Raw genomic sequence first — 23445 nt, 5'->3', positions numbered from 1 at the left:
AAGCGATGGATTGGTTGATGACCTGACAATCGCTGGATTTAAACAACAATTAAAGTCACCACCCATGATCAGCTTATATTCACTGAGATTCGGTAACTCAGAAAAAAATTTCTTAAAAAAAATCAGAATTATCTACATTAGGTGCGTATACACTCACCAGAGCTACCTTTTGCTCGCATAATAAACCAGTAACAATTAAATATCTTCCAATCGAATCAGTAGTAGTACTAAAGTGTACAAAAGGAATTTTGGGACTAAGAAATATAGAAACGCCTCTTATTTTACTATCCGACAGCAAGTGGAACAGAGGCCCTTCCCAGAAACAGAAAAACCTGTCCTCATCCTGTTTTCGTACATGATTTTCTTGCGCAAAATACTATCTGCATTGTGTTTTTAATTTCTTAAAAATCTTTTTACGCTTAATGGGGTGATTGACACCGTTCCAATTCCAAGATATTATATTGATTTTATTTTTAAAAATCTTTAAAATTTTAATATTAAAATTTTAAAAATATTAAAATATTAACATCTTTAAAATTGAATTTAATATTATATAAAAGAAATGTTACGCAAGTACAGATTAAATCAAAAGGCGCGGGTACAACCAGGAGTGACGCATTTATGAAAGAGAAATCCATCAAAAGAACTGCCCAATCAGGAAAAAAATACTCTACTAGACCCCTCCCCCTCCCACCTCCCAAAAGATAAGAATTAAGGAACCGATAGGCTGATCCCATGCTAACTAATAACCCTTAACCCTGTTCTCCATCTTGCAGCTCCGTATATTAAAATAAAGCAAAAATCCCACGGAAAATAGCCATAATAAAAGACACAAGCAGAATTCAACTACTATAATGTTATGTCTAACAGTAATAAAAACATAATCAACAACGGCCATCTTAGAATCAGCTGAAGTAGCTTAAACACATATTCAAAAAAAAGAATAAATCCGAGCAAATAATATTACAAACAATATTCTTTCTCTCGAAAAAGTAAATGAGTATATATATATAACAGACTTAAAACTGTAAGTATTGAAACAAATAAAAGAAATAAAAATATTAATACACAACAGGTCCTACACGGACCATTAAAATACAATACTAAAAAGGTTCCCTACAAAGCAGTTATATATGTACTAATTATTAATAAGGTAAAAAAAATAAATCAGCCACGTCCCACACCAAAGAATAAAAAGGTATAGAATGTACTTAACTCAGAACATCCATAAACAACTCATACAGCAAATACTTCAAAATTGTCTATTGAGTAATCAGAATAACTTTAATATTTTATTCAGCAGGCTTAACTTTGTTTTTAATATACTCCCGTCCCTCCTGAGGAGAGTAGATTCTCAGTAACTCAGTAAATTTTCAGGAAAAATTATCAGCTTTGCTAGAAAGCGAAGGGAGGGATTTAAATCTAATTTATACATTTCACTGATAACTTCTCGATATTTCTTTCTTTTGGCAAAGATTTCAGGAGGTTAGTCTTCGACTATATGAATCTCTGTTCAATTAAAGATTAATTTCTGCTTCTTTCTGGCTTCTCGAAGAACAGCTTCTTTAGTCGTATAATAATGCAAAGAAAGTACAACTGTTCGAGGACGTAATTCGGATGAACGCCCAGAAAATGGAATTCTGTGGGCTCTGTCAATTAAGGGGCTAGCTTCAAGGGTCTTATTGAAAAGTGAGTACAACATATCTGAAAAGAATTTTAATGGATCGCCAGCTTCAGTATTTTCAGGCAGTCCTAGAATATACAGATTCTGCCGACGCCCCCTATTATCTAAATCAACCATTCTTTTCTTCATTTTAGATAGTTCTGAGGTAATTTAATTGATTTTCTTTTCCATTGAAGATATCTTCATTCCTTGATCTTTAATAGTTTGCTTGAATAGATCATGCTCATTCTCGATTTGGGTTGTAGTCTGTTGAAGTGTTTGAAGTTGAGAGTCCAAGTTTTTCCAAAAGAGTCTTGAATTGTAGAAATCGCTTTTTCAAGCTTCCCGTTTGAACTGGCCAACTTATCAATTTTAATATTGAGTGATCCGAATTCCGATTTCATGTCTTGTATTGAAGAAAATATTCCTGCTAGTGTAACAGATTCCTCTGTTTTCTTGGTTTGTTCCGTTTGCTTCATTTCAGGAAAAGTCTTGCCGCTTCTCAGTTCAATACCAGAACGACTTTTTTCGGCCATTGTAATTAAGTCATAAATCCTTCAGTAGAAGTAATAAATCATCAAAGCTAAAAGGGATCTGTTAGTGGGATATAAAATATATTAAAGGAGAGAGCTGCTAGGAATGCGACTTACTCCATATGCTACAAAATGGAGAATCAGAAGCTAAAATCAAATGTATCAGTATAACAGTGGAGTAAAGAGAATTACAGAGGCATGAGAGATGAGCTGACCAAAATTGATTGGAAGGGAACACTAGCAGGGATGACGCAACTGTAGCTGACAAGAGAAGTCAAAGCCAATATAAAAGCCAAAGAGAGGACAGATAATAGAGCAAAAATTAGTGGGAAGTTAGAGGATTGGGAAGCTTTTAAAAACCAACAGTAGGTAACTAAAAAAGTCATAAAGAAGGAAAAGATGGAATAAGGAGGTAAGCTAGTCAATAATATTAAAGAGGATATCAAAAGTTTCTTCAGATATATAAAGTATAAAGGAGAGGCAGGAGTAGATATTGGACCGCTGGAAAATGATGCTGGAGCGGTAGTAGTGGGGGACCAGGAAATGACGAAAGAACTGAATAAGTATTTTGCATCTGCCTTCAATGTGGTAGGCACGAGCAGTATGCCAGAAGTTCAAGAGAGTCGGGGGCGGAAGTGAGTGAAGTTGCCATTACGAGGTGCTTGGGAAACTGAAAGGTCTGAAGGTAAGTCAGCTGGACAAGATGGTTTACAGCCCAGGGTTCTAAAAGATGTGGCTGAACAAATTGTGGAGGCATTGATTCTGGAAGGACTGGAAAATTATAAATGCCACTCCACCCTTCAAGAAGGGAGAGAGGCAGAACAAAGGAAACTATAGGACAGTTAGTCTGACCTCAGTGATTGGGAAGATGTTGGATTCAATTATTAAGAATGTGGTGTCGGGGTACTTGGAGGCAAATGATAAAATAGGCCAAAGTCAACGTGGCTTCCTTAAGGGAATATTTCATCTGATAAATCTGTTGTAATTCTTTGAGGAAATAACAAGCAGGATAGACTCCGGAGAATCGGTCGATATTATGTACTTGGGATTTTCAGCAGGCCTTTGACAAGGTGCCACACATGAGGCTGCTTAAGAAGACAAGAGCCCATGGTATTACAGGAAAGATACTAATGGATAGAGTATTGGCAAATTAGCAAAGAGTGGAAAGAAAGGGAGCCTTTTTTGTTTGGCTGCTGGTGACTAGTGGTGGTCCACAGGATTCTGTGTTGGGAACACTTCTTTTTACATTACATGTCATTGATTTGGACAACAGAATTGATGGGTTTGTGGCCAAGTTTGTGGATGATACAAAGATAGGTGGAGAGGCAGGTAATTTTGAGGAAGTAGAGAAGGACAGACAGATTAGGAGAACGACATATAAGTGGCAGATGGAATACAGTGTAGGGAAGTGTATGGCATTGCAATTTAGTAAAAGACATAGTCATGCACTTTAATAGAATAAATAAAAGGAGTATATTATTTTCTAAATGGAGAGAAAATTCAAAAATATGAGGTGCAAAGGGATGGGGGAGACCTCGTGCAGGATTCCCTAATGGTTAATTTGCAGGTTGAGTTAGTGGTGAGGAAGACAAAAATGATATTAGCATACATTTTGAGAAGACTAGGAATGTGAAGCTTCGTAAGGCACTATTAAGGCCTCACGAGCATAGTGAGCAGTTTTGGGCCCCTTATTTAAGAAAGGAAGTGCTAATATTGGAGAGGGTTCAAAGGAGGTTCACAAAAATGATTGTGTACTCACTGGAAATCAGAAGAATGGGGGTTGATTTCATTGAAACCTATCGAATATTTTTGAGAGTGGATGTGTTTCCTATGGTGGGGGAGTGTGACACAAGAGGACACTGCCTCAGAAGAGAGGGATGTCCATGATGAGGTGATGAGGAATTTCTTTAGCCAGAGTGATGAATCTGTGGAATTTGTTGCCACAGGTGGCTGTGTTTGCTAAGTCGTTGGGTATATTTAAGGAAGAGGTTGATAGATTCTTGATTAGTCAGGGCTTGAAGGGATATGAGGAGAAGGCAGGAGATTGAGGCTGAGGGGGAAATGGGTCAGCCATGATAAAATGCTGGAGCAGAGTAAATGGACCAAATGGCCCGATTCTGTTTCCATATGTATTTTGTATAGTTTTACAAATAGCATTGAGAACATAAGTTCTAGAGTCCTTGAAAGCGAGTCTGTAGGTTGTGGAATAGCTCATTGTTGAGGTGAGTGAAGTTATCCACACTACATCAGCAGACAGATGGTTGAATTTTAATGTTTTAAAAAAAAGATTACAAATAACTTGTTCAGTATTGGTTCAGTAATGATAGCAAGTTTGAGGTCTGATTTGTGATTTTCAGAATTTTAAAGAGATCTGCTCTAAGTTATTGCCTATGTCTAATTAAAACTACGGCATGTCAGAGCTAATGCAAAACTCTAAAATGAGCACATCTGCAAATCATCTGTAGCTCAAGGAACACTAGCTCATGGTTAATAAGTACTTTATTGATCCCAAGTGGCAAATTATTTCATAATACCAGCAACATTTAAAAACACACTTAGCAGTAATAATAATAATAATAAATATATTAATAATAAAGTACAGAATAATAATATACACAGTAATTCAACAATGTGCAATAATAATGTACAAAATAATAAAACAGAAACCATTGTACTATGATGTGTATTCTCCCGTCACACAGAGATAAACTGTTTTATATGCTTATTGCATTTGGTAGGAAAGATTTTCTGTAATGATCCTTGTGACAGCGGAGCTCAATGAGGCTGTTTGAAAGGGGGCTCTGCTGCTTATTCAGTAGGTCTTGGAGAGGATGTACCAGATTGTCCATAATGGATAACAGTTTGTTTAGTGACCTCCTCTCCACCACTAACTCACAAGAATCTGGGTTGTAGCCAAGGACAGATACCACCTTTTTGATGGGTTTATTTAGTCTTTTTGCATCACTAGCACTGATGCTGCTCCCCCAAAATACAGCTGCAAAGAAGACTGCACTCACTACAACAGACTGGTAAAAGATCTCCAACATCCTGCTGCACACATTGAAGGATCTCAGCTTCCTTAGAAAATAGAGTCTGCTCATTCCCTTCTTGGGAACAGCCTTGGTGTTAGCTTCAGTTAAGCTTGTTGTCGAGGCGAACACCCAAGTATTTGTACTCCTTCAACTCCGCAACTTCTTCTCCCAGGGTGTATACGTGACTCATCATAGACAAAAGAAAATCTGCAGATGCTGGAAATCCAAGCACCACACACAAAATGCCGTAAGAGCTCAGGAGATCAGTCACCATCTATGGAAAAGAGCACAGTTAACGTTTCAGAACGACATTCTTCAGCACGACACCTACTGAAACATCGACTGTACTCTTTTCCATAGATGCTGCCTGGCCTCCAACATTTTGTGTGTATTGCTAGGACTCATTACAGTCCTCTTCCTTCTAAAATCAATCACCATCTCCCAATGGTTTGGCCACATTCTGGAACAGGTGATTCCTCTCACACCACTCCACAGTCCTCTGTACTCCCAACTCCTGCCCATCTCTGATACTCCCAACCACTGCAGAGTCATCAGAGAACTTTGCAAGTGACTAGACTCAGATTTGTATTGGAAGTCTGAGATGTACACGCGAATAGAAACAGAGACAGGGACAGTCCCTTGGGGCGCTCCAGTGCAACTCACCACCATCTCAGACAGAGAACTACCCAGCTGTACAAACTGAGGTCTGTCTGTCAGGTAGTCAATAATACAGGAGATAGTGGATTTGTCTTCGCCCATCCTTTGCAGCTTCTTGCTCAGAAGAAGTGGTTGGATTGTATTGAAGGCACTAGAAAAAATCAAAAAATGTGATTTTCACAATGCCACCAGCATCATCCAGGGCGGAGTGAGCTCTCTGCAACAGGTAGATGATGGCATTATCCACTCGCACATGAGATTGGTAGGCAAACTGTAGGGGGTCCAATGAAGATCTCACCTGCAGTCCAAGGTAAGCCAAGAACCAGGCTCTCTCGCACTTTCATCACGTGAGATGTGAGGACAATTGGTCCATAGTCATTAAGTTCAGATAGAGTCACCTTCTTGGGTACAGGAACCAAGCAGGAAGTCTTCCATAATGCTGGTATCTTTTCCTGACTCAGACTCAGATTGTAAAACTGCTGCAAAATACCAGACAGCTGGCTCAAATAGGCCTTCAGTTGATGAATTGGAGCCTGGTAAGTTACTGCAATGAACCAAGGACTGATAAAATCATTTGGATACTTTGTTCAACACATCCCTGAGATTAAATCTGCACATCAGGCCATTCAAGGGAGAAAGTGGAATACAACCAGCATCATTATGGTACTGGTCTCTCAGCTCAACTCATCCATGTCAAATCGTGGATATCCTTCTAAATTAACACATGAGATGCTGGAGGAACATAGCAGGTCACGATGCATCAATGGTAACTCTTTGTCTTGACTGCCTATTTTCCTCCATAGATGTTGCCCAATGTTGTAGAATGCTCCAGATTCTGACATCTACAGTCTCTCATGTCATCCTTTCTTATTAATAATACTGGCCAGCACTTGGTCTATCAGCTCTATGTCTAACAATTCGAATGTTCATTTAGAGAATACCTAAAAGCTGTTGCTGATCCGGGTTCAATCACTCTCTCAGGCAGTGCTTTCCAGGTACTCACCAATATCTGGGTAGGAATCACTTCTCCCTTAACCTCAACCTATGGCTTTTTGATAGGGGGAAATGTTTCCTGCAGTCTTTGCTATACAGACCTCTTATAATTTTATATTGATATTATATAATTTTATATGGGGACAGCACTTGAACGTTCTCCCCATGACCACGTGGGTTTCCTCTGGGTGCTTTGGTTTTCTCCCACTATCCAAAGATGTACCGGTTGGTAGGTTAATTGGGCATTGTAAACTGTCCCGTAACTAGGCTAGGGTTAAATTGTGGGATTGCTAGGTGACACAGCTCGAAGGGCCAGAAGGACCTGTTCCACGCTGTATCTCAATAAATAAATATTAAATTTCAAGCACTGCCCATCTTTCTCAATGATGGAAGTAATATTGTGGGCTCCTGAGCTCATCTTTGTTGCCAGTTATACTTCCTGGATTAAAGTAGATGCAATTAGCTTTAAATCTCCTTGATGTTCTCTTACTCATTTGTTGTGATTTGCTTTCATCTCCTTTAGATGCTTTTACCTCGCCAGCTGAACTCTTCCCTTACCACAAGTTAGTCAAGTGTGAGGATGGCAGTGTCTATAAGCAATGTGACTACAGCTCTCAAGTGCAAGGAGCAAATGAAGTTGGGGCACAGTAATAGCTGAATGGGGTTAGGAAGATGGATACTGTTCACTACAGCTGCAAGCCCCAAAGGACACACTGCCTGCCTGGTGGCCAAGTTAAGGATATTTCTTCAGCTGCAAAAGGACTATCAACTAACTCCACCGTCCATAGGACTGAGGTGATTCTGCTGTACATGCACAGGCAGTTAGGATTGAAGTTAAAAATTAGACTCATGAGGCAATATTCTCTGAGCCACGAACATATCTGTAGAATTAATATCAGTGTTGAATGAATGCACTGTTCAAAGATTTTTGTGGAAGAAATGAATTTCAGTTCACAGGGCAACGTCAAAACTGGCAAAAGAGGGAGTTGTACCATTGAGCAGGCTTTACTTGAATCAAAGTATGACCACTACCTTAATGAACCAGCCTTTAAACTAAAAAAGGTGCTTTTCCTGGGGGGGGGGAATGGCAAGGTGGGGAGCAATTTACAAAGTTAAAAAGGGAGGTAAGGTGATTGTGAAATGGGTGTTAATAATTAGAGTGTCAGGAAGAGCCAGAACACTGAAATATACCAGTATCACTCCTACTAATACCTAGAAAAGATAAAGCTTAGTGAACTTTTCCTTACAAACATAATACAGAATAAGGAAATAGCAGATAAATTAAATAAAAGGTTTCATGGAAAGAATGGAAAACAGGTGAGAATGAAAGTGATGAAGGAAATTAGCATTAACATAGACACTGCAGAAATTGATGGGCAGGAACAAATGTATTTCTGATGATCTACATTTGGTCTTCAAGTAGATGACATTGGAGATTTAGATGTAGGGAGATGATTACCTCTGTCTAAAATTTGAGAGAACTTTGAATAGTTCCCATATATAATAAGGTTGCAAATCTAACTCCATTATTTAGGTAAAGAGCAATTAAGAAACAGCACAATGCATACAATATACTGGAGGAGCTCAGCATGTCAGACTTCATCTATTGTTGGGAATATACTGTTAAGGCTTTGGGCTGAGACCCTTTATCAGGACTTAGTGATCTACAGATCAGTTAGCCTGACGTCAGCAGTATAGAAAATGCTAGAACTATTAAAAGGAAGTGATAAAAGGAATAACCAAAAGGTTGAAGAGAATGAACAGGGATCTATGAAACGGAGAAACTGTAGATTTTCTTGAGTTTGCAGCTGCAAGAATACAAGAAGCCATTCAAAGATTTCATATTGATGGAACACCTGTCCCAACTGCTTCAGAAATGCCAGTGAAGAACTTGGCCCATTGGTATGATGCTAAGCTCAAAGGACACCGAGCAGTTTAAACAACTCAAAAAGGATACCATCACGTACATAGCTCGCATCAACAAGATCTAGCTGCCAGGAAAACTCAAGGTGTGGTGCTTCCAGTTCGGCATACTCATGTAGCCTTTAACAGTGTATGAAATCCCCATCAACAAAGGTAGAAAAGCACCAACTACAGGAAAACATGTGGCTTGGACTGTACAGGAACGGCAAATTAGAATTACCAATTACAAGTCTTGTGGAAGAATTCAAATGCACCAAAGCAAGGTTGGTCATGACCCTCACTGAATCTGAAGATATTATTCGAACAGTGAACCCCCCCCCCCCCCACCCGTGTGGCAATGGGGAGGAAGTGGACCCCATCTGAAGCCGTTGAGAGTGCTAAGTCTGCTCTTTGTTTCAGGGATGTGATTTGCCAAGTCCAAATAGGGAGTGCCAGGCTTGGACTCATCCCAAAGGCTCCTCAATGGCACAAGGCAACATCAGTGCAGGAGAGACGGCTTGTGGTGGAGGAGATGAGAAGACAGGAGGAGGCAGAACAACACGCAAGGGCCGTCTCAATGGCTAATGGACTAATTGGGAGAGCCTGGAAAAGAGGAAACTCAGCTGGCGTGACATCTGGGAGATGGAGGGATCTAGGCTAAGTTTTGTCAACAGAACCACTTATGACCTCCTACCCACACCCCAGAGCCTGAACCAGTGTTGGGGAGAAGACCTTACTTGCTCTCTTTATCAAACACCTGGATCACTAAGGCACATTTTAACAGGATGCTCCACGAGCCTCAGCCAGGGGCAGTACACTTGGCGGCATGACCAAGTTGTGCACTGCTGAGGACCCGTGACTCCGTCTTCAGAGCAGGTGACAAGGCAGCCCTAACAACAGCGAGGGTCAAATTGTCCCAGGCCATCAGAGAGGCAAAGCGTGCACCTGCCCAGCGAATCCACAGCCACTTCCAGGACAGCAGCGACACACGGCACTTGTGGAAGGGCATTCAGGACATCACCACCTGACTGTGGTGATGCGGGTGATGCCTCCCTCCTCCCAATGACCAGGTGCTGTGTCTTACAGTGGCCACTGTGAGGAAAACTCTATGCAGAGTCAACCCACGGAAGACTGCTGGACCAGACAATATTCCTGGTAGAGTGCTCAGAGAATGTGCAGACCAGCTGGCAGATGTTCTGACATCTTCAACATCTCCCTGAGCAGCGCTGTCGTTCCAATGTGTTTCAAGGCCACCACTATCATCCCCGTGCTGAAGAAGTCTTCAGTGTTCTGTCTCAATGATTACCGTCCTGTTGCTCTCACATCCATCATCATGTTTCGAGAGGCTCATCATGAGGCAGATAAAGACCCTGCTGTCCCCTTCACTGGACCCTTTGCAGTTCACATATCGTCCCAACCGCATAACAGACGATGCCAAAGCCACCACCCTCCACCTAGCCCTCACCCACCTGGACAAAAAAGACACATATGTTCGAATGCTGTTCATAGACTTAACTTCAGCATTCAACACAATCATTCCTCAGCACCTGACTGGAAAGTTGAAACTGCTGGGCCTGAACACCTCAGTCAGTCCGGATCGGAAGCAGCATCTCCAACACCATCACACTGAGCACAGGGGCCCCCCAGGGCTGTGTGCTCAGTCCACTGATGTTCACTTTGCTGACCCACGACTGTGTAGCAATACACTTGAATCACATCATCAAGTTCGCTGATGACACGACTGTAGTGGGTCTCATCAACAAGAATGACAAGTCAGCATACAGTGAGGAGGTGCAGTGGCTAACAGACTGGTGCAGAGCCAACAACCTGTCTCTGAATGTGAGTAAAACAAAAGAGATGTGTTAACTTCAGGAGAGCACGGAGTGACCACATTCCGCTGAACATTGACGGCTCCTCCATCGAGATCATTAACAGCACCAAATTTCTTGGAATTCACTTGGCCCCCTCAATACCAGCTCTATAGCCAAGAAAGCCCAGCAGCATCTCTACTTTCTGAGAAGGCTGAGAAAAGTGTCCATCTCTCACCCCGCCCCACATCCTCACCACATTCTACAGAGGATGTATCAAGAGCATCCTGAGCAGCTGCATCACTGCCTGGTTCGAGAATTGCACCCTCTTAGATTGCAAAACCCTGCAGCGGATAGTGAGGTCAGCTGAGAAGATCATCGGGATCTCTATTCCCGCTATTACAGACATTTACACCACCTGCAAAGCTAACAGTATTGTGAAGGACCCCATGCACCCCTTGTACAAACTCTTCTCCCCTCCTGCCATCTGGCAAAAGGTACCGAAGCATTTGGGCTCTCACGACCAGACTGTGCAACGGTTTCTTCCCCCAAGTCATCAGACTCCTCAATACTCAGAGTCTAGACTGACATCTGCATCATTTATTATTATATTGTAATTTGTCCTCCACTGTGCCTATTGTCTTGTTTATATAATTATTGTACTGCCCTGCACTGTTTTGTGCACTTTATGTAGTCCTGTGCAGGTCTGTAGTCTAGTGCAGTTTTTTACATAGTTTTATGTAGTCTAGTGTAGTCTTGCGCTGTCTAGTGTAGTTTTTGTTTCATGTAGCACCAGGGTCCTGGAGGAACGTTGTTTTGTTTTTGCTGTGTACTGTACCAAAGTTTATGGTCAAAATGACAATAAACTTGACTTCTCAGACAGCTGGCATCAACCTTGGAACAGAGGCAAATCACCATAAATGCTCTCCCACAAACATCGGCAAGAAATGTTCACATCACACGATTTGTACCAGCAGGCCAACCTCCAGAGCACCAATTAACATCAAAAGAAGTGAGCAGGTTGCTCGGGATTGGAAAATGGACGTGGACTTGGAAAAAAGCTTGTGTTTTCCCCAACATTGCAGCTACAACACTCCAGACAGACAGACTGTCCACAACAGTCAAGCTGGCATATGTTGTGGAATCGACAGTACCATGGGAAGATGGTGTTGAAGAAGCATATGAGAGGTGTTACATACCCGTGGGTGTCTTGTACCTGTCACGTGACCATGATGTAATTGAGGCTATGCTGGACATGAGGTAATGGTCTTGTGATGGTGATCTTCCCACCAGTGAGAGGTCATGTGATAGTTTTTTAAAAACAGGGTATAAAAGGAGAACCCCTCCCTGTGACCGGGGGGGGGGCAGGCGTGGTTGAATTCGATAATGACTCCATGTTGCTGTGTATTCGATGTTATGATGCAGTTTTATTTTAAAGTGGAGTTTTACTTTCTGCCTTAAGTCAAGGGTTATTGCCGGCAGTTTTGCTACAATACTGCCAGTTAAAATGTAGTCAGAGAGTGAAGATTCATCGAAACTTGGGAAGCTGAAAGATTGAGGAAAGTTGATGTCGGCTGTGAAGCAGGTTCGACCTTTATTTAATCTTTGCACAAGGAATTAGTAACCTGTGTCCGTGTTAACTCCTGCTTTGCAAAAAAACAGAGCAGAGAGTTGGATGCAGAGTTTCGCCAAGGAAAGGTCAGTGCCTTTAAGCCGTTTTATTTCCTTCAATTGTAGATCCTCCAGGAAAAGCATACTTCGGCTGGGATCAGCAGGATTTAATTCAAGGAAAGTCTTTCCTTTAATTGACTGTAAATCACTTTGGACTTTTTGCAATACTATTTTAAAGAACTGAGTTTGCATTTCTCGCTTTTAAGAACTGTTCGAGCTGCCGTATTGCAGCCAACTTCTGGTTAAGTTAGTCGTTTGTTTAGTTTTGGGTTTTTTTTTAGCAGTGTGTAATAAATGTTTTATTTGTCATTAAAAAACCTGTCTCAATTATATATTCATTGTTGCTGAATCATAACAGAGAAAAAAGACCAAGTACTCTGAACTGGCAGCTGAAGCTGCCCAGAACAGCTGGAAGACCAAGATTTTCCCATAGAAGTGGGTGAAGGGGATTCGTGGCTACATCTATGACCAGTCTATTGAAGAAGATGGAGGTGTGGGGTTATTCACTCTCACAAGCAATCAAGTCCTTGTCAAATGCAGCAGAAGAAAGCAGTAATTGGATTTGGATTAAAAGGAAAGACAACAACTGGGCTGCAAAATGAAGACAGGAGGGTATGGAACTGAGGGGGGTGTATCTGGGATACCAGGTAGCACCATTGAGCCCTCTGAGATGTTGAGGGTGCCCACCTGATGACCCCGATGAGGTACCTACCCCCCTTGTCACCACTCCAAGCCCACTGCCAACATCAAGAGTGCCGACTTATCATAGGGATTGAAACATCCAGTCCCATTAGCTCTACTACTACAAGAAGCCATTGGAATATGGTGTATGTGGATATTCAAAGATCCTTCATAAAATATCAGGTTAATTAGTTAGTTGAGAAAATATGGAAACCTCCACTTTGGTAGGAAAACATGATTTAAAAAATGGTGAGAGATGGACACTCAGAGGAACTAGGGTGTCCTTGTACATAAATCACTAACGGTATCCATCTACAAAAGAAAGGAGAATGTTACATTAGTCTGTACTCAAAGAGAATTTGAGTAGAAAAGTAAAAATCTCCTGTAATTATAAAAGGCCTTGTCAAGACTGAATCCAGAATTCTATTTGGTTTCCTTACCTGAGAAAAGAAATACTTGAGAGGAAGTTGCAAGTGTGTTCCCCAGAATAAATCCCAGAACAGGTGAAATGCTCAGTAAGGAAAGAATAAGCAGACTGCGTCTCTGCTCTCTGAAGTTTAGAAGGAAGGAAGTTTATCTCATTGGAAAATACACATTTCTTACAGGATAGATTTGGAGCAGGGGTCCCAATCTGGATCCACAGACCCCTCAGTTAATGATAGAGGTTGGGAGCCCCTGGTTTAGAGAATAGATTTTCCCTAGTTGGGGTGTCCACCAATGAGAGGCCATTGTCCCAAAATAAGGAGGTGGTCTTTCAGGACTGAGATGAGAAGATGCTTCTTCATTCAAAAGCCAGCAAATCTTTGGAACATCTCAAGATATTTTAAAGGGCATATTACTTAGAAATGGAAATGTGCGAGTTCTATTTATATTTCTTTACACATGATAACAATGAAGATACCAAATGCATCACTGACATTAATGAAAATTCTAGTAAGTTACTCTTGTGAAATAAATTGTGGTCAGACCAACATTTTGAGCACAGGAATGGAATAATTCTGTTATAAGCACTTACCCTGTATGGAGTCAAGTACAGAGTTCCCTTCTTGGTCCCTTTAAAATAATCAGACTTCACTGTCAAATCACTGAATGAAAGCTCCACATCTTTGCACTCCTTTAAAAAGCTGAAAAAAAATTAAAAATTACTCAATGATTGAAGAAATAATGTAATACCTTTTCCCTCAAATGTAATGAATGCATCTACCAGCAACCAACCTGACATGAACTTTGCTAATAGAACTTGTGTGTTGCACATCCTGAATAATATATCTCACAGAACTGTGGCATCTACAGACAATCCCCAGGTCTTGACAGAGTTCTGTCTTGAGAACTGTTCCCAAGTCAGAAATGAACAATAAAAGCCATTGCAAATGGCTAAGACAGGAGAGTGAGAAGGTGTGGGATGAGTGGGTGCTAACTGGCCTTACTAACTCACTGAGTGAGTGAGTCTGCTCAGACCCCCAACTTTGCTTGGCTTGGCTGAGTCACCCAACCCCACTGTTGCGACTTATTCGGGGGGGGGGGGGGGGGAATGTAGCGGGAGACGGTGTATTTCAAAATGCTCTGTTTTGGAGCATCAGGCACAAGATGCTGGCAGCCCCACAGCAGCTGGCAAATCCATCCCCGTCCGTCTGCCAAACATTGTACGCACGGGGTATCCATATGTCGGTCTAGGGAAGACGTATATTTCAATGTGTGTTTACTCCAAGGGAGAAATACTTCTTCAATACATAGCCATAAGCATTCAGTATTCATTTCCTCAGTAGCATAATAGTTAATCTGCAGGGTGCTCTTCCAAGACATTGCTTGATTATTAAGACTATGTACTGCCTTTGTGACTGCTGAGGAGTGATGACAGAGGTAGGAAAGGTTGTTCATTGAAGTAAAAATCTAGCCTAGAAGGACTGAATTTTAAATTCAGCAATTGTGGGCTACCACCTGCTTTGTTTCTTGTTGATTCTGGGGCCTCAGTTATTCTGTCTCCATTAGTACTGCCTGACCTGCCAGACATCTACACCTTTGCATTTTGGAGCTTTTATATTCCCTTGCATTTTCTCTCTCTCACTCTGTCAGCAATTTGTAGGTCTCGGCTTCCCCCCCCCCCCCCCCCCCACCAGCCTTTTTCCCTTGTTAATCTATCAATTGAATGACTTTATTACCAACTTATCCTGGGCCTATAACATAGGTATTCCCTCTGTCCACAGAACCAGAAGGAACTCAGCAGGCCACGCAGCATCTAAGGAAAAAAGTACAGCCAATGTTTCAGGCCAAGACTCTTCAGCAGGATGGACTTGGCCTGATATATCAACAGTACTCTTTTCCACAGACACTGCCTGGCCTGCTGAGTTCCTCCAGCATTTTGTGCGCTTTGCTTTGGATTTCCAACATCTGTGGATTTTCTCTCATTTATTCCCTTAGTCCTATTGATTAATAGGCACAAACCATCCACAGAGGAATTAGGCATTAACACTAACGAAAAACTGTTAAATGTGAACTACAAGCAGAAATGAGTATCGAAATTTAAAGAACAGCTGTGTAAATGAACAGTACTGTCTACAGAGCAGTTACCAGCCCAGAACAGAGGGCTGATGCACAGCAGATGCAGCTTGTGAACTGACAAAACCATGCAATCTTTACCACATCCCCCACTCTCAGCATTCCCCAGGGACCACTCCCTCAGTGATTCCCTTGTCTGTTCATCCCTCCCCACTAATCTCCCTCCTGGCACTTATCCCTGTAAGTGACAGAAATGCTACACCTGCCCACTGATCCCCTCCCTTCCCCCCCCATTCAGGGCCCCGAACAGTTTTACCAGGTGAGGCAACATTTCACCAAATCTGTTGGGGTTGTCTATTGTATCTAGAGTTCCCAATGCATCTTCCTCTACATTGATGTAGACTGGGGAACCGCTTTGTTGAACACCTTCACTCTATCTGCCAAAAGCAGAATTTCTCATTGGCCAATTTCCTATCCCCATTCCCATTCTGACATATCAATCTATGGCTTGCTCTTTTGCCACGATGTGGTCACTCTCAGGGTGAAGGAGCAACACCTTAAATTCTGTCTGGGTAGCCTCCAACCTGATGGCATGAACATCAATTACTTCTTCAGGTTTTCTTTTTTCCCCTCCCCCTTACCTCTTCTATTCCTCACTCTGGGCTGTCATCTTTTCTCCTCTGTCTATCACCTCTCCCTGGTGCCCCTCCTTCTTCCCTTTCTCCCACGGTCCACTCTCCTCTCCTATCAGCTTCCTTCTTCTCCAGCCCTTTATCTTTCCCACCAACCAGGTTTCACATTATCACCTTCTAGCTAGTCCTTCTTCCCTACCCTCACTTTTCAATTGTGGCATCTTCCCCCTTCCTTTCTAGTTCTGAAGAAAGGTCTTGGCTTGAGAAGTCCCGTTTATTAATTTCCACAGATGCTGCTTGACCTACTGACTTTCTCATCATTGTGTGTTGCTTTGGATTTCCAGCAAAATCTTTTGTATTTATGACCATGAGATGTTCTCATATGTATAGCCAAGCATGAGACAAATTTTAAATGGATTACATCAAACATCTGTAGCTAAATTATTTATCACCATAGTAACAAAGATCAAGGAAGATTCCAGACCACACACATTTTGTCACTTAATACATGAAACACATTCATGGCACATTCACTTCTTCTGTTATAACTGGGATGTTTAGGTGTCCAGAGAATCAGCCTTCAATTTTGGGAGTCAGGGATTTCCATAATCAGAAGATTTTAGACTATCTATGTGAGATTACTTTGTCCCAGAGGTGTCTGAATATTCAGAGGTGTCCTGTCAGTTCCAATGTGCTCCCATTGTAAATGTATAATTCAATGCAACCATTTGTTAGATTCAAAATGCTGAATGAAACACTGCTACTAATTTGTATTCAATCACCTGATGTTATCTTTCTTCTTAAGAATATAAAAATGCAAGGTACTTTGTGTTCAGAGAGATCTACCTTGTTTCTCCTAGGAGTCAGGTCTCCTCCAGAACGCCTGCTTGTCATGCTGCAATAAAAACCTTTTACATCTTTCAGCTTCAGGCTCCACTGGCTTATTCAGTGTCACAGCACTATCTATTCCTCCCTCATCCTCTCTGCAACCTCTTTCTTTCCCAATTTTCACAAAAGGTCAAGCTCAAAATGCAATTGCTACTTTACTTCCCACTAATGTTGTTGGGCCTGCTGAGTGTTTCCAGAATTTTAGATTTTAGTTTCAGGTTTTCTGATTCTCTAGTTTGCTTTATGAATATTATTGGCTATTTTATTTTATTTAGAGATACAGCACTGTAACAGGTCCTTCTGGCCCAAAGAACCTGCACTGCCCAATTACACCCACGTGACCAATGAACTTACTAACAAATATGACTTTGGAACATAGCAGGAATGGCATTGTTCAGCCCACACTTGAGTTCTGTGAGCAGTTTTGGGCCCCTTCTCTAAGAAAGGATGTGTTGGCATTGGAGAGGTTCACAAGAATGAAAGGGTTAATGTATGAGGGGCATTTGATGGCTCTGGGCCTGTACTCATAAGGGGTTTTCATTGAAACCTATTCAATATTGAAAAGCCCGGATAGAGTGGATATGCTGAGGGTGTTTCCTATAGTGGGGGGAGACCAGAGGGTACAACCTCAGAATTCAAGGATATCCCTTCAGAACAGAGATGAGGAAGAATTTGTTTAGCCAGGGAGTGGTGAATCTATGGAATTTATTGCTACAAGGGGCTGTGGAGGCCAAGTCATTGGGTAGATTTAAAGCAGAGGTTGATAGGTTCTTAATTAGTGAGGGTGTCAAGGTTATGGGGACAAGGCAGGTGAATGGGGTTGAGAAGGAAAATAAAATCCGGCATGATTGAATGGCTGAGCAGGCCTGAATGGCCAAGTGCCTAATCCTGCTCCGTTTCGCGAGATAGTGGAAACCACATGAAATATAATTCAGCATTTGCCAGATCATACTCTACATAACAATTATCTAGTAAATTTGTCTCACTAGATAAACAATGTATTTAATTGGTGATTTAATTTAATATGATTGAAGATGAGGAATTAATACATCATTAATTTGAAAACTGGAAAAACATTCTACCATAGGAGTTACTACCACTGCCTATTTACCAGTTATGCCACAATTACAACATGTTATACAGTGCATTGAAAATGTATTCAGCCCCCACAACTACTTTCACATTTTACTGTTTCATTTTCTAAATTTGAAATTTATTGAAGTAAGAGTTTTTGAAATAATCTACAAAACATTGTGCCTCATACAAAATCAAAAGAAAAATTCTAACACGTGTCAACAATTTACCAAAAATTAAAATCCAAGATTGTGGGACTGAAGAAATTTTCATCCCCTTTGCAATTACGCTAACACTCCTCAGACGCAATATATACTGCATTACCTTACCAACGCACCCAATTTGTTGATGTAGAAAACTGGAGGATCACCTGTTTTCAATGAATTTATAAACATAAATATCCCCTCTCTCTGTAAGGTCCATGTCTGGTAGATTTTCAACAGACCAAACCAAAATGAATACAAAAGAGCATTCAAGACAGGTCAGGGAAATGATAAATCCCAAATCTGGGGAAGGGTACAAGACCAACTCAAAGGCACTGAATGTACCTTTGGAACTCATTGTGAAAAAGTGGAAAAAATATAAACTCACAGCAACACTGAATAGTTCAGGACACCCCTCTAAACTTAGAGAAGAACTGCACTTGTCAGAGACGATACTATGATGCCCACAGTCACTCTGAGTGAGCTGTAGAAGTCAGAGGTTGACACTGAAAATGAAGCTCGTAGTTCCACAATGTCTATGGCCTTGCACATGAAGGATATTTATGAAGAGTTGCAAGGAAGAAGTCTTGGCTAAATAAAAAGCATATCCTTGCCTATAAAGATTTTGCAAAGTGTCACTTTGAAGATACTGTAAAGATGAGGAAGAAGCTCTTGTGGTGAGATGAAACTAAAGTAGAACTTCTTGGCCTCAACACTACGTGTGGCATAAATCTAATACAGTGCATCAGCCAGGTAACACTACCCCTATCGTAAAGAATAGTGGAGGTAGCATCATGCTATGGGGATGCTTTTCAATAGCAGAGATCCAGGATAAAAACCTGCTAGCCTCTGCCAGAAAGCTTAAACCGGGGAGCAAGTTCATCTTTCAGCAGGACAACAACCCAAAGCACATTACCAAAGTAACCATGTAATGGCTTCAAATGAAGAAAATCAATGTCCTTGAGTAGCCCAGTTAAGAGTCCCGCCTCCACCCCCCCAAATGAACATCTCTAGCAAGACCTCAAGATTGCTGTTCACTGTCACCCCAAATAACCTAATTGCTTGAGCAATTTTGTGGAGAGTAATGCGTAGATCTTGCTTCATCATGTTGTGCAAAGCAAAAAGAGACTTATCCAAAAAGACTGGCTGTAATAGCTATGAGAGGTGCTTCGCCTGAGTACTGAGCGGGGGGGGGGGGGGGGGGGAATGGATGCTTTTGAACTGCTGATAATTCATGCTTTACAATTTTCCCAGCTTTTTGGGGCTTTACTGTGAAAAAAGAGCATGTGATTTACAAATAAAGATTCTCAGTCAAACTGATCACAATCCGTAATACTCATTATGTGAACAAGGGGTTTGGTGGGGGGGAGGCTGAATACTTTTACACATGGTATACCTAGTGGCCACTTTATTAGTGCAAACACCTAATCAGTCAATCATGTGGTAGCAACTCAATGCATAAAAGCATGCAGACATGGACAAGAGGTTCAATTACTATTTAGACCAAACATCAGAATGGGGAAGGTACAGAAAAGCCCCACTCAATAATTCAGGAACAGTTTCCTTCTCTCAGATACCAGATTTCTGAATGGCCTGAAACGTCAACTGTACTCTTTTCCATAGATGCTTCCCGACTTGCTGAGTTCCTCCAGCATTCCAGCATTTTGTTTTGGTATTTTATATCTTTGCACCATACAGCTCTCACACGCAAAGTAACAAGTTTCGTGACATATGAGTCAGTGATAAATCAATTTCTGATAACCTTTCCAGAAAATCTGATTAATATGAACAAAATTGTATAGATTCAACTCACAAATGTAGACACAAAAGATTATCAGTGGCGTGAGATATAGATCAGTTGCACACACAGTCTGAGAAATGGCAGATGGGAGTTTAACTTGGACAAGTGTGAGGTGCTGAACTTTGGGAGATCAAACACAAGGGGACAGGGTGAGAGGGGGCAAGTTCAAATGAGATGTGCAGAGCAGGTCTTTTTTTATACAAAGGGTAGTGGGTGCCTGGAATATGCTGCCACGGGTGGTGGCGGAGGCAGCAACAAAAGAGGCATTTAATAGGCTCTTAGATAGGTACAAGAAAATGCAGAGAATGCAGTGATAAGGACTTTGTGCGGGCAGAGGAGATTAGCTTAATTAGGTGTCATTTACAATGCCTACTCCTACTGACCTGCATGCTCAGGCCACATTCTGGAATTCTGCTTCTACATCCTTTCATTCCACTCTCCTTGATGAGGTTTCTTAAATTTTACACCCCAGGCAAAGCTGCTGCTCTCAATTCCAGACAGGAGGTAAAGGAACTTGTAAAACTACCTTTAACTATATTTTGTTTTTCTCCCTCTCAACTTGCACCAATATTATCTTTACCTTCTCACACAAGTTATGCAGTATTTGTTAAATTGAATAAGTCAATTTATAAAATGCTGGAAGAACTCAGCAAGACAGGCAGCATCCATGGAGGGAAATGGACAATTGATGTTTTAGTTGGCCTAAACAGTTGTATGTTCATTAAAGATACTGTCTGTCCTGCTGAGTTTCTCCAGCGTTTTCTGTGCTGCTTCAGATTGCAGCATTTGCAGTCTCCTGGATTTTTCATATTAACTTTTGTTCATATAGTAACGGCATTTATAGTTTATGCCCGTAATAATAAATTTGAACCTGTGCATGGTGCCAGAGTTCTTACTACCAAATATTTCACTGCAAGCAATTTGCTACTAAGCGATGATATATAACTGGCAACAAAATATCACCGAATAGCAGAAAACTGGATTAACACAGGCCCAGCACATCACGAGATAATGACAACATCGCATTTAATGTTTACATCCCTTTAAAGGAGGTACATCAGCTTGACAGACAGCTCCCTCAGCCAATAGAATCGAGAGTCTGGATGAAATTAGCCAATCCGTACGAGGAGGCAGTCCACGAATTGATGGAAATAGGGCAATCTTATGACATCGGACTTTCCCCCACCCTTGCACCGTGGGGATTACCGTGTACCCCGGTACCGGCCACAGCAATATTACTGCCCACGGAAAGCTCGTCCATGAGCGGGCAGAACGTTCCGGAACAAAGTACGCATTTGGCCCGAGACAGCGCCAACGGAAGGCAGGCTCGGTAATTACGCGGGTAACAGCGGCCCGACACGTCCACCCGGCCGCGGAAAGCCACTCCCAGGCTCCAGCAGTCAGGAGTCGCCTCACCTCTCGCCGTTGTTGATGATGACGCCGCCATTCTGCGAGTGATTCCGATTCAACGCCATGTTCTCGCCGCCGCCGTCGTCTTCCGACTGCGCGTGACGTCACGCATTGATAACGGGAGGGGCGGGGTCTCGTAAACGCCACGCACAGTGGGCGGGGGGAAGGGGAGTTTAAGGTCACATGGGGGACAGCAGAGGGGTAACCTGGACCGATGCATTGAGATTGCAGGCTGGATTGGATAGAGAGAGTTGGAGGTGGCATTGGATGGGTGGAGAAACAACCACTTCCTTTACTGGAACTAGAGGGTGGTCAAAGTTCAAAGTAAATTTATTATCAAAGTACATATATGTCACAATGTACAACCTTGAAATTCAATTTCTAGTGGGCATTCCAGACATCCCACCCTGCAAAAACTCATTTCAGGGAGGTAGCACCCCCATTGACCTCCAAGGGTGTAGTAATACTTTGTTTAGAGATCTTGTCTAATCTGTAAACCAAGTAGGGTATATGCAGAAAATGTGACATTAAAATATGTACTCATATTGTAATGGAGTCGTTTTTTTTTATTCTTTTACAACTTTAAACAAGTCTACAGGAGGTTTGGCCTCATCACGTAGGACATCAATAGAGTAGCTCCTTAGCAGCTAGCCAGCTAGTTTAAATAATGTTAGCTATGCTAATGAACGACCTGTTAAACTCACCTCAACATATCTTTTACAGTCATTTAACCTCCCATGGGCACTGTTGCAAACAGTGCAGCGAACAACACTGTCGTTATTTTTGACCCCTATTAGGCAGGAGTACACTTTACTGTAGTCTTGGTGAAGTCCGTTTCATATTTTCTTTCTTTGGAACACTCTGCTCCATGGCGCGGCAGGACACTAAACTGAACTGATGGACAAGGAAAGAGAGAGAGAGGTTGACTGTAAAGCCCGCCCACAGAGAAAACTGATAGGTCTACTTAGCAGGAAGAGAGACCGATCAGGATGCTCCCTCTCACTCTCCCTCTCAAAAAAATCAATTTCCAGGATATTGTATATAATTTGTGGGACTCAGGGAGCCGCTATCAATATGCGGGAGACTCCCAGAACTTCCTGGAGAGGTGGGATGTCTGGCATTCACAGTGGATACAAAGAAACATCATGAATGGAAAACAAGGTAGACAATCTACCTATGCAAAAGACAACAAGCTGTGCAAATACAAACAAACAAATAATAAATAGAAGTATTCAATATTGAGAACATAAGATGAAGAGTCCTTGAAAGTGAGTCTATAAGTTGTGGGAACAGTTTAGTATGGGGAGAATGAACGAGTGAAGTTGTCCTCTCTGGTTCAAGAGCCTGATGGTTGAGGGTTTCCTGAACCTGGTGATGTAGGACTTGAGGTTCCTGTACCTTCTTCCTTGATGATGGATGCTGCTTTCCTGCAACAATACTCTGTGTACGGATCTGATCAATGGTGGGAAGGGCTTTACCCACAATGGACTGGGCCATATCCACAATTTTTGTAGGCTTTTCCATTCAGGAGCATTGGTGCTTCCATTCCAGGCAGCGAAGCAACCAGTCATTATACTCTCCACCGTGCATCTATATGTGTTCGTCATAGATTTGGATGACATGCTGAATCTTTGCAAATTTCTAAGTAAGTAGTGGTGCTGCCACATTTTCTTTGTAAATTGCACTTACACGCTGGACCCAGGACAAATCCTCTGAAAGAATTTAAAGTTGCTGACCCTCTCCTTTTCTGATCCCCCAATGAGGACTGGCTCATGGACCTCTGGTTTCCTCCTCCTGAAGTCAATATTCAGCTCCTTGGTCTTGCTGACATTGAGTGAGATGTTGTTGTGGCACCACTCAGTCAGATTTTAGTTTATAGTCAGTTTATAGACAATAGACAATAGGTGCAGAAGTAGACCATTCGACCCCTCGAGTCTGCACCGCCATTCTGAGATCATGGCTGATCATTCACTATCAATACCTAGTCCCTGCCTTGTCCCC

At 41.8% G+C, this 23445-nt stretch overlaps 1 protein-coding gene across 1 annotated transcript in view; it reads right to left on the bottom strand.

Annotated features, from left to right (window-relative positions):
- Window positions 1–21583, bottom strand: part of LOC132383101 (WW domain-binding protein 2-like) — a 63563-nt gene extending 41980 nt beyond the window's left edge. The window contains exons 1-2 of the mRNA XM_059953897.1: window positions 21451–21583; window positions 13956–14064 (exon numbers count right to left, since the gene is read on the bottom strand). Of these exons, the coding sequence (XP_059809880.1) occupies window positions 13956–14064; window positions 21451–21509 (168 nt within the window). The 5' untranslated portion in view covers window positions 21510–21583. The remainder of the gene's footprint in view (window positions 1–13955; window positions 14065–21450) is intronic.
- Window positions 21584–23445: the final 1862 nt, after the last annotated feature.

This window comes from Hypanus sabinus, chromosome 29 (assembly GCF_030144855.1).
Source record: "Hypanus sabinus isolate sHypSab1 chromosome 29, sHypSab1.hap1, whole genome shotgun sequence".
Taxonomy (NCBI): domain Eukaryota; kingdom Metazoa; phylum Chordata; class Chondrichthyes; order Myliobatiformes; family Dasyatidae; genus Hypanus; species Hypanus sabinus.
This window is presented reverse-complemented; position numbering and strand designations above follow the sequence as displayed.